Source organism: Daktulosphaira vitifoliae, unplaced genomic scaffold (assembly GCF_025091365.1).
Source record: "Daktulosphaira vitifoliae isolate Bord-2020 unplaced genomic scaffold, ASM2509136v1 Scaffold_2, whole genome shotgun sequence".
Taxonomy (NCBI): domain Eukaryota; kingdom Metazoa; phylum Arthropoda; class Insecta; order Hemiptera; family Phylloxeridae; genus Daktulosphaira; species Daktulosphaira vitifoliae.
In genome coordinates this window covers 7,483,960-7,496,434 of record NW_026099573.1, presented here as the reverse complement: position 1 = coordinate 7,496,434, position 12,475 = coordinate 7,483,960, and the positions used below count along the sequence as shown (strand labels likewise).

At 23.4% G+C, this 12,475-nt stretch overlaps 1 protein-coding gene across 5 annotated transcripts; it reads right to left on the bottom strand.

Moving 5' to 3' along the window:
• Positions 1–3,902: 3,902 nt before the first annotated feature.
• LOC126897636 (uncharacterized) lies at positions 3,903–12,409 on the bottom strand. 5 transcript variants are annotated; one of them, XM_050671387.1, is made up of 7 exons: positions 8,971–9,032; positions 7,808–7,864; positions 5,918–5,972; positions 5,816–5,830; positions 4,551–4,571; positions 4,349–4,420; positions 3,903–4,267 (listed from the first exon to the last, which is right to left on the bottom strand). In XM_050671387.1, exons 1-7 carry the CDS (start codon positions 9,001–9,003, stop codon positions 3,996–3,998), a joined length of 525 nt encoding a protein of 174 aa, XP_050527344.1. In that variant the 5' UTR covers positions 9,004–9,032; the 3' UTR covers positions 3,903–3,995. The 5 variants fall into 5 exon arrangements, with proteins under 5 accessions (XP_050527344.1, XP_050527342.1, XP_050527341.1 ...); XM_050671385.1 differs by lacking the exon at positions 5,816–5,830 and having other exon boundaries at positions 5,882–5,972; positions 8,971–9,041; XM_050671384.1 differs by having other exon boundaries at positions 3,903–4,420; positions 8,971–9,018.
• Positions 12,410–12,475: the final 66 nt, after the last annotated feature.

Below are 12,475 nucleotides of genomic sequence, written 5' to 3'. Positions count from 1 at the left end.
GGTTTATCATAAACCCCTCGATTACTCTTTAAATAAATACATTATTGGGAAAAACATTTTGGATATCTTTTTGCATATATTTCTTAATTTATCAATTAATAATTAATTTTTAGAATCATCCCTAATAATTTAAAGGGATGTCAACTTTATTTTTTCAAATGGCAACATACATATTTAACTAGAATATAAAACATAAAATAATCTAATTAAAAAAACGGTAGCACAGTGGGGTCGAGGCACAGTGTAAACAAGGCATAGATGGGACAAGTATAGATGATATTTGACAGTGATTAAAATCACTATCATAAGAAACGCTTTTGATAGCCCAAAAGTTGTTAGCGATCAGACATTTTCTTAATTACTTTACTATTTATTAAATAATCTAGTTAGTTAGATACGTTGCTGTTTGAAAAAACGATGTTGACACGCCTATAATTTATAAGAGATGATCCTCAAAAATAGTTATTATCAGATATATTAAGAAATATATGCAGCTAAAAGAAATCAAAAAATGGTTTTCCAATTCTCTATTTATTTTGAGTGTAGTTAAGCCGGATGTCTATACAGGTTTTAACTTTATAATGCAATTATTTTATTGCCATTATACGATAATTCTTTTAACGCTAGCCACTCGATTTCTCTAAAAATATAATTATGTTAAAAAAATTTCGATTATTAAAATTTTAAAATATCGAAAAGGTGAACCTAGATATGACAATATTTATCATTAGACATTTTTCGGTCACGCTTTTCCTCTCATCTAGGAATAAAAACGTTTATAATTTTCGAAGTAATGGTCAAAAATTTTGATCGCTTTAAAATCTACAAATAAAGCCTTTTTATTTTGAATAAGTAAGCCAAGATTTTATCTATAACTTTTTGGGTAGACTTTACATTTTAATACAGTATTTTTTAATTTGGTCATTGGGTTTTTAAGGAATTTTTGTATATTATAATAAATAATAAAAATAAAAAATATTACAAAAAATTATATATTAATGTTTTGTATTCTAAAAGGTTTATTTGTTATCGATTTGAGAATTATTCTTCTGGCTCATTTTCCTATTATTAATATATTACATGCTTATTTATAATATGGTTTTTATAGTAGAAAAAAAATTTAATCGTTTTTACTAACATTAACAATTTTATTATCAATAAGTAGTTTAATCTTTGTTTATTTTATTTTTATTACTATTTTGTTTAACGGAATGTTAATGATTCAATTTTATTTCCAAGTGTATGTGTTTTTAGGATTTTTAATGTGAAATATTTTACGTGAACTTTTTTAGTTGAAATATTTTAAACTTGAAAGTTTTAGCATACTAGAAATATTTTAATGAAAAATTAAAAAAAAATAAGTACAGTGCTCTTTATTGTGTATACCATACCCTATTTTTCGTTAAATAATGATTTTATCATAATAATGTATAGATTAAAATTTAATTAGTTTTTATAAATCATTCTTAATATCAAGTTTATTGTAGGAAATAATTGTACCTTAGTATAGATAATAGGGTTAACTTTCAAAAGTTAAATGTGAACCCATTATTTTTTATACTATTAAATGGAGAATGATCTCATCAAATCTTAACTGGTCAATAACGAGATTTTATTGTTATTTTTTGAATTGCTATATTTTTAGTTATAAATGAGTAAAATACACAATGTAGAAGATTTCTTATCTGTATGTTATGGTAAAAATAGAGCGTCATTAAACACTATCTCTCACCTCACCTTATTAAAATCTTTAAATGTTAGTATCATAATAAGTAATATATATAGTATATATATATATAAAAAAAAACTATTTCGAAAATTTGAACCAGCTTAAATTTTCCTTTATATTGTCTTACATTTACAGTCGTCGATTACCGGTATGGTAATATGTAAATCTATTGAGTTATGAGGTCCGGGATCAAATCCCATGGGGCATGTTAATTTTTTCTTAATTTATTTTTATCACTGTCAAAAAATTCAAAGTTTGTATGATTGTTATCTCATGTATATTAGTATTATTTATTTATTACCGTATACTATTAGTAGTTAGAACTAACACCTACTACCAAAGAATATCCTTAAAAAATCCTTAACATACCGATAGCCATTTTATGATAAATAGGTACAATAGTAAAATGATAGAAAGAGTATGAAGCTAAAGAAAAAGTTATGTTAAGAATTATGTTAGAAAGGTTAATAATGAAAATATCATATATAATGGTTTAGTACAAAAATGAACTAAATACATTTATGTCATTTCAGGAGAAAAGTTTGAAATTTTTTTACATTTTGAACTTATTTACTATAAATTTTCATAGAAAGTTATCTAAATTACACAGTTAACTCATTTCATCAAAAATGCACTTCATACTTTTTTATACTCGGCTATTGAAAAATAATATTTTTTTCACATTCAATGAAAAACAGTGATAACGAGAAAAAAAAGGACAACAGAAATAAAAATAATGATAAATAGGAATCAAGCTAAGTCCGCAGTATAACTCCAACCTCGGACTTTTAACTATCGTTTCAGAGATGAACTTTGCGTCCATTTACATATTCTAATAACCAAAAGAATGGCAATAGTACTGTTAAATATATTTAGGTTATATTAGGTTATTACTTAAAAAATGTAGTTAGTGTATTAAAACTACTCTTATCTGATATTCACTGATGATGATAGAATCTTGATTATAGACTTGTGGTTACTAAGAGTGTTGTTAAAATTATAGTAGGTATGTTAATGAAAGAGAATTGTATGTGATTAATAAAAGCGTTTTTATTACTATGAAAAGTGTTAATGATTTTGACAAATGTATGGTTTAAACTTAATAACGAATGTTAAGACTATAGACTCAGTATAAAGAATATTCTAAAGTACGTGGGGAATTATCTTAAAGAATATTAAGAATATTAATATTAATATTAATAATATTCTAAATAGCTGAAATACAATTTTATCATAAAGTAACATTTTAAATATTATTCGATGTAACATATAAAACAATTTTTAGCTTTGATGCGAATCTGAGGAGGTATTAATTTTACCATGATGTGTTTTTCTTTTTTTCAGCTCTCTCTCTCTGTACCGAATTCTTTCAGTCTTAAAAATGAAAATATTTCCCTCGTTCCCCGTAAATAAGGAAAATCTTCAAAAAATTGATAACCTTAAGAAATTTCCTCACAAAGGTTTCCCATAGTAATGAGTCCACTAAATTTTATAAAAGTTACATGAATATAACTACATTTATATTACAATAAATATAAATATAACCTTATTTCGATTATTAACCTTCTCAAATTAGGGGTTTTGAATTTTTTAACTAGCTTAAATAATTTTTTTTATCTACTAATAGATTTAGTGTACGTTGGCTGCCTAATATATTTACTAACAGTTAACTATTATACAGTCTAATACGCTCAGGATACTAACGCGTCCGAACCCCGTCAGTCGAAATAATTTTTTTTTGCATTTTTTTCTTAAATCCTTTTTGAGGCGGAAAAAAAGTTTAAAACGAAAATAAAAAATAACAATTGACCAAAATATTAAATGAATATTGAGGACCCTACCACCGTAGTCTTCCTTGTAAGAAGGAATTTTCTTATACATATTAAAATATATAACTATATGGTTATTGTGTCTGTCATTTATTTTTTTCAGCTCTCACTTGTCCAATTTTAATGACCAATACGTCAAAAGAACACGATTTCAATCATGTTGAACTTATAATCACCAAATATTGGAACAAATCTAATATTTTAGCAATTTAGAAAAGTATCCTAAAATATGCTACTGTAAAAATTGGCCACTTTTTTAGTTAACTAAAAATTTTATTTTTATTTTTTCAACAATAATTTAGTTCCATTAAAGTAAAACCTCTTAAAAATATCCCATTCTAGAATAAAATCTTACATATTTTTATTATAAAATCAAAATTAATTGAAACACAATCACATTATTATGATTTTATTTATAATAATTTATTATATTAATATTAGTTATTATTATTTTCTAAGAATTGATTAAGAAATTGATTTCGGAAATAAAATTGTTCCTTAGGAATCACTCTTTGTCGGTTGTAATAATTTATTAACATAATTTTTTCATATTTATTGAGAATATTTTTTAAATATTTCGGTCTCAAAGCATCTTCATCTTCTGGCGTGTTAATTGTAGTTTCAAGTTCTTGAAATATATTATATACTTTACTCTGCAAAGTTTTCTTGCGTGAGAGAATATTACCAACGTCTTTTATTAATTGCTTATCTGCATATTGATCAGGAATAAGATAAATATAACGTGCAGCTATTTCGTTACAAGAAATTAATGAAGGACGTTTAGAAACACCTTGTATAATACGGATAAGTTCATCTTCTTTTGATAAACCAGGCTGTATGTACGGGCTAGCCCATGAATATTCTACAAAATTTTTAATTTATCAAAATAAAAAAAAATATTTATATTTAAAGTTACAACTTTGGAAAAGAGTAATGAGTAAATATTTTATTTTATTTTGCTCTATTAAGTATTTTAATTTTTGAGTACTTACCATCAAAATATTCAGATGACTCTTGAAAAGAAAAAACAACTTTAAATTATCAATGAAACTAAATAATCAAATATTAATATCGTATATATTTCATAAACTTTGACTTAAATAAAATTTGTCAAAACAAATTACACATTAAATTTTTTAGAAATACAAATAAAAATCTTGATAATAAAGGAAAATCGAGATATAATTTGAAAATTGTGTCACTTATTTACCAGTTGCACAATTTATTTAAATACAAATACACTGATTGTAATGTATTTGTTTAAGAGAACAAATGTGATAACTTTGTTTAGCTAATGACAATAAAAAATAACAACTATTTTTCGAAACAAGTTTATTATTTTAGTTAAAATAATTGTAACTAAAATAATAATAACTATTACGAATAATTATTATTCATTATATGTTTTATTATTGTATTTTTATTATGTTCAACAAGATTTCAAAATACAAATTTATAAACTAAAAATATACTGAAATGTGGCTAATATTATTATTTAAAATTAAAATTATGTTAAAAATATTAATTTCAAACTAAAAATTATTTGACTCAATAAGCCACAAAAATTACTAAAAAATCGCGAATGCGTATTTCTGGAACTAAGAATTATAAACGTTAAACACATGCTAATAAATTATACACATTTATTGTGTATGATTGCAGTAAATAATACGACAGTATTGATGGCAAAATTATTTTTTTTGTAAAAGTAATACACTAATAAGAGTTGGAACAGAAAGGGTTTCCCCCTTCTAAAAAAGTAGACAAATTACATGTATTTTATGTGAAAACATTTTTATAAGGGAAATTAAATTTGTCCAAATTATGCATTTTCAATCTTATAAATTTTGATACCCTACGAATACAGATAAATGAATGTCGTTTAAAATGTATGTGTCACTATATTATCTTACTTTTACTATTAATATTTTTGATATGATTTATTAAAACATTAATACACATTCTTTAGCATTCATTGTATAGTATATCACTAGGTACATATCATGCACCTAGTTAATGTAATAATGTAAAACTTATCTATTTGCTTTTTTCAAACGATGGAACTTAAAAATGAAATATAAAAGAATTATTTTTAAGGGATATGCACAATAAATTTTTGTACTATTTCCTACAAAATAAATCTTCACCATTTATTTATTTTCTTTACGGAGGAGGTTCAATCCCCCATATCTCTCGGTGAGAGTTCTCATAAGTTAAATAATAAATACTAACGAATATATTTATTAGTGCATACTACCTTCATCTAAATCAACTATAAAGTAAAACAAAACAATAAATCAATTAATTAAGAATATATACATACTTTTATGCCGTATTTGTATACAAATAATTAGTTTACCTCCGGCCAATATTACGGGTAGCGTTGTAAGAGTAAGTGCTATAATAATTTTATTCTGTAATCATAATCATCAATATAATCATTTTTAGTTAAGAGATAGTATTTTTTTATTTAGAGTTGAGGAAGACAATTGAAAAAATGAACTTTTATTAAAATAGCATATATTATGCATATTACTAAGACAATAATATTATAATATTACTACATATTAATATATATATATTATTATATGTGATAAAATTATTCCGGATATATTTATGTGTCAAAGAAAAAAATTATCATCTATTATCATAGATAAAAAACCAAATTATTAAACAGTCTTCACTCCTTTTCTGTTATTACTATCTTTAATAAGGTTGGCAAAATATGAATTGTTTGATCAATTGGTCAAACAAAATTTGAACTAAAGAGATTTTGACTGGTCATATTCTGGTCTAACACAAAAATTTTTAATCTGTATTTATATTTTATTATACAACACGTTATCCTTATATATTTAGTCGTTATTTTATAAAAGTTGTTGTTTTAACTTTTGTTGAATCCTTGGCACTTATACGTTAAAAAATTTGAAGTTGAATTAATTTATCGTTTTAATTTAGTATAATAATGATATAAAAGAAATTTTCTGGAGAAATTTTAAATAATTAAAAAAATATATGAATTGTACCCAGAATAAAGGTATTGAACTCTCCATTTTCTTGAACAGCAATAATAGAATTATGTCATATTTAAGTTATTTAGTAATCTTATAAAAGGATAAAACATAGATTTTAATTTTGTAGTTTTTATGGTAAAAAGTTGAAATTTATTCTTCTTTTCGAATAAAAAATATTATCTTTTATATGAACAGCAAACATTTTTATTGACTAAATTAATGTAGATTAAAAAGTTATTATTTTTTTATTGAAATAACTAGTCACTTAACTGAGTTTACTATTAAAATTTATTAACTTGTATATTATAAGTTTATTTTTAAAATGTAACTCAACATCACAATTTATAAAAAATAACTAACTTGTCCAGTTTGATGTTTCAATAAAAAAAGACTGATCGTTTGATTAATTGTAAAATAAAACAAATAAATTAAATAATAATAATATTTTAAATAAATAATATTTTTTCTGGTCAGAAACCCAACCTTAGACTGTAATGTTTTTCCCAGATTTCTCGAAAGGAGTATCCACTTTATAATTATGAATTGGATAAAACTTTCGGAAAATCTTAGGATATTAATTATAATAAATACCCTGCATATTTAGAATGTAATAAAAGAATAATATTTTAAGTAATAATGGTTCAAGTTATGCGATTGACCTGTCATTTTTTAATTTTTGTATCAGTTAAATATTTTTAGCTTCAATGCGAAGCTGAGAAGGTATTAATATTACTATGATGTGTTTTTTTTTATGTCTGTTGCCATTTTTTCTCAGTTCTCACTAGACCGATTTTTCTCAACAATACGTCAAAAGATTACAAATTGTATCTAATTGAAGATATTGCCCTTAAAAATTGAAAATTTTGCCCTCGTTTTCGTAAATAGTGAAAAACCTCCAAAAAATTACGATTTTTAAAATTGGTAAATTTTGACATTTTTTTCTAAAAATTGCCATAACTTATTGAAAAATGAACAAATTAAAATAATTCCTTTTTATATTGAAACCATAGATATTTTTCTTTCATTTAATATAATTTTTTTGAAAATCTGCCTACAGAGGGGGATTCAAAATAGCAATTTCTGCACAAAAATTTTAATTTTTCAACTTAAGTTTTGTAAATGTTCCGGAAATACTCTGAGCTTGAAATAAAACAGTGAAAACATCATTAACGAAAAAAAAATTAGAGATAATTTTAAAAATATTTTAATATATTTAAAATATTTTCAATGCTTACCATTGTGAATTTACTTGCAAAAATTTTCTCATAAGATATAATGTCTACTTTCAAACTCTAAAAATCAAAACACTCAGAAGATTACTGTCTTTATAAATCAATGCAAATTTAAAATTAGTATCAAATTTAATTGTCTAAATAAAAAATGAATTTTAGGAAAATTCAAATATAATAAAAATATTTTGTATAAAATGTCAATAAATCATTCGATAAATTTTTTTTCACTTTATTTCTAATCAAATACACTTAAGAAACTACAAAACAGTTTATAGAATAATAGTACCCATAAGAACTACACTAGAATATTAACCTTAAATTTTTTATAAAAATGTACTGATTTTTGATTTACTGATCAAAATTAAGGCTAGGGAGGAACAGGTTAATGTTTAACTTCTATCCATTTTTATAATTTCGATCAGATAAGACTACTAAGTTGTGCAGATTTCCTGTCTATGCCTAAAAATTTTATTAACTCAAAAAGTTGTATTTCAAGATAACTCCTGATTGTTTACACACTCGTCTGGTCGTTTACCGGACAATCATAATTTAATTTAATGATAAATTAAACAACAATATTTCAAAAGAATATTTCCTTTATTATTATGTAAAAATGATACATTTTCGAAGCACTCTTTTAAGCTTGATACTATGGTTGTTGATAAAATCTATTTTAATATAATATATAAAATATATTTTGCAAATTTTGAAATATTCTTTAATGATAAATAATTATATTTACCACATAAAAATCATTATTAAATTAAATATTACCAACAATAAAACTGTTAGCTTGATAAAAATAATCATGACATACTAGATAATAAATAATGAATTAAATATTAAAATCATTACTTTAAGTTAAAATAAAATTGCAAACAATAGCAAATATTTTATTGTTCATGTGTTGAATTAATGTTGTTTAATAATTTTTAGTCAAATTAGACATCTTTTTAAAATAAAAATTTGTCATACAATATTAAAAATAATAAATACGTAAATAATATATTTCAGAAATAATCTAAAATTAAAAAGTAATATCCAAAAATTATACTCATATTTATTTTTTTTAATTAATTTAATTTTATATTATTATATTTATGCTACAATATAAAAATTAGCTTTCAACGATAAACCTGTTTACAGGTATTCTTTTTAAAACTTACATTGAAGTTTGATTTAAATTTCCATTTATCCATTTCAATATTTAAATACTTTTTCAGTTTCGCATCGAAGCTAAAATGAGATACTAAACGCGATCCTTAACGTATCACAGGTAATTGTTAACAAATTTATGGGACATTTAGGTCCGAATAGACTAGGCTAACTACCGAGAAACTTTCGGTAAATCTTTCATAATATTTGGGCCTATATTTTATATGTATAGACACCTCTAGATAGTTATAATGCTATGCTAAAGCAACTAATAACAATATATATTAGTCTTACTTTATGGTTTACTTAACTTATAAAACAACTCATAACAATAAGTACACTTTATTTATAAATAGTAAAAAACTCTTAGTTTTGACAAGTGTTTATTTCAGTCGGTTATCAAACAATTTTCAACCGTTCAATTCCCCAGCCCCTCTCACAACATTTTTTCCTTTTTTCTTTTTAAGCTTCAATGCGAAGCTGAGAAAGTATTTTTTAATTAATACTCTATACATTTGTACGATGTTTGTTTACTAGATATAATAATTTTTCTAATTGGGGAGCTGTAGAAAGCGCTATAAAAAAATAACTGATGAATAAACATAACCAAAATTATATATGATCCATTTTCGTAATTTGTGACATGAGAGCTCTTCAGTGGTTTTTATTGGTTATGTATTCATTGTTTTAGTATAAAGATGAGTATTTACTAAGTTATCTACCAACTTCTTTCTGTGTAGAAAGAAAAATATAATTATAAAATAAAAATAAATTTAATTAGTTGTTATTAACTATTAAATATTACCAATATAAAAAGTATAATAATATTTAAAATAACTCAAACACTGTGTAGTAATTTTATTTCCAAAATAATTAAAATAAACAGTGGGGCCGCAGCAAAGTGTAAAAGTGGCATAGTTGGGACAAGTATAGATGAAATCTGACAGTGATTATAATCACTGTCATAAGAAACACTTTGATGCAAAACTGTAGGTAGTGTTTAATTTAAAAAAATTGATGGATTATTCAAAAGGCAAAATGAATTTTTATTTCCTTATTTATATGTATAGTAGTTCTTAAATTAAAAGTTTAATTTATAAATAAATAATTACTATAGGAGTTAAATAGAGTATGAAATTATTAGTAATAATTTAGTATTGCAATTTTTACTGAGAAATTATAAATAATTATTAAGTAGATGATATTACTTTTATGGCAAACATGTATAAAAGTTGCTTGAATATAAATATAATATTAAGTATAAATGTCTTGATACTTAATATAAAATATTAGGGCAATATGACACACCAGTGTTTTGACCGGAAATACTGATATTTAATGATCAAGGAGATTTCCTAAGCATGTGTTATAAGGTCTTTAGTATTATAACTACCTCCGACAACTGATAATAATATTATCAATGAAATGATAAATAAAAATGTGTAATTAGTGATAATGATTTTTTTTTTGTACTTTTAAAACTCTAAGTTTATACTATCATTTTCATATTTAGTAAATTTTAAGATCCTATGATGGAGAAAAAAAGGTAAGCTACAATATAATTGTATTATTATCTTCCTTACTGATATTAATTGTATAGGAAATTATTATTTAAACGTAAAATCACACGACAGTCGTGGACAGAAAGTGATATGAAAAAATCTATATCTGCTATAGACAAAAAGGAAATGGGTTGGCTTAAGGCGTCTAAAAAATTTAATGTTCCTCAAGCTACTCTACGTAGTCGATGTTAGGACAAAAATAAATTAGCTATTGGTGTTACGAAAACACTAGGACGATATAAAACTTTTTTACCTTCTATGGAAAAAAAGATTAGCTGATCACATACTAAAAATGGAGCCCAGATTTTTTGGATTTACTGTGAAAGAAGTTTAGAAATTGGTCTATAATGTAATCGATTAGGCTTGTATACTTAATTTATTTTATACTAAAAAAAAGAAGCTGGTCGAGACGGTTGTATTATTAATTTTAAAAATTTTGTGATATATGGAACAAAGAAGTTACCTATGTTTTTTCTTTATAATTAAGAACCAAATTTTAAGTTGAAATATTTTAAGTCTAAATAGAAACATTTTTATTTTATTTACTTATAATAATTAATTTGTTTTGATAAAAACAATAAAGTATTGTTAAATATTGTTGTAAATGTATTAAAAGTATTTTAATTACAAAAAATCAATGAAATAAAACATTCATTTGTAAATATTTGAAAAAACATCATGTATATAAGTAAGTATGTTATTTTACCCGACCGTAAGGGTAAATGACAGTACATCATTTTTTTAAAAATTAAGTTTAAAAAAAATTTTTTTTTTGAGTATCTCTACTTGTTTGTGAGATAGAATAAAGTATATATGCCAAATTTAAAGTTATAACTCACAATATTGACTTTAAGAAATCAATATTAAAAAATAGTATGTCATATTAAGCCGATCTCCCCTGTGTGTAGTATATCGATATGAATAATTATGTAAACACCAAGAGCTGCATAGAAATGTTTACTAAGACTTCTATTTAAATGATTTGTTACAATAAAAATACAATAAAACGGTTTTATTAAATTTAATTATAGAAATACTAAACTTGCAAGTTGAGCTAAAAGCCCAAGTGAATAAGACTCTAGAATATACAACGCAGCCACCGTACACGTAATGTACGCATAAATAAAAAAAACTATTTAAACTAAATTAAAAATACAAAGTCGCTTTTTTGAACTTTGAAAATAATCAAAATAAGATTAAAATTATATTTATTGTAAGTTAGATTCGTGTAACTTTTATAAAAATTGGTAGACTCATTACTATGGCTAACCCTTGTAAGATATTTTAGAATAAACAAAAAAAAATTGAATACAAAAATAGCATGTGTTTTAACTACGGCAGTTATTTGCACATAAAAGATTAGTCGTCGGGACAATTTTTTTAAATATATAGTACGTAACATGAGCTTTAATTTAATATATATTTAAAAGACACAGTATTTCTGAAACATTTTCAAAAATTAAGTTGATTTTTCTAAAAAAGTTGCTATATTGAATCCCTTCTTGTGGGCAGGTAAAGAGTCAAATTTAAAAAAATATTATATCAAGTAAAAGGGAATTACTTAAGGTTTCAATATAATAAAAATTTTTTAATTTGTAAATCTTTCACAAGGTTATGGCAAATTCTAGAAAAAAAAAGTGAAAAAAATTTCGAAATTTACCAATTTTAATAATCGTAATTTTTTTGGGGGATTTGCGTCATTTACAGAGAACGAAGAAAATTTTTTCAATTTTCAAGGAAATATCTTCAATTATATAAGATTTGTGATCTTTTGACATATCGTTGAAAAAAATCGGTTCAGTGAGAGCTGAGATTAAGTGATAACAGACAAAAAAAAAAAAAAAAAATACACAATAGTAAAATTAATACCTTCTCAACTTCGCATCAACCTAAAAATATGAAAAAAAAGACAAATTTTAATCAAATATTACTATTTTGTTTTAAATATTTTATT

What these genes read in the sequence shown, in the direction of transcription:
- LOC126897636 (XM_050671383.1), bottom strand. Translation starts at nt 9,003, where the DNA reads ATGGATAAATGGAAATTTAAATCAAACTTCAAT. An exon ending in TATACAAATACGGCATAAAA is followed by an intron (nt 4,572 to 5,881) that starts GTATGTATATAT and finishes TTTCTTTTCAAG; the next exon opens with AGTCATCTGAATATTTTGAT. An exon ending in GTCATCTGAATATTTTGATG is followed by an intron (nt 4,421 to 4,550) that starts GTAAGTACTCAA and finishes AAAATTTTGTAG; the next exon opens with AATATTCATGGGCTAGCCCG.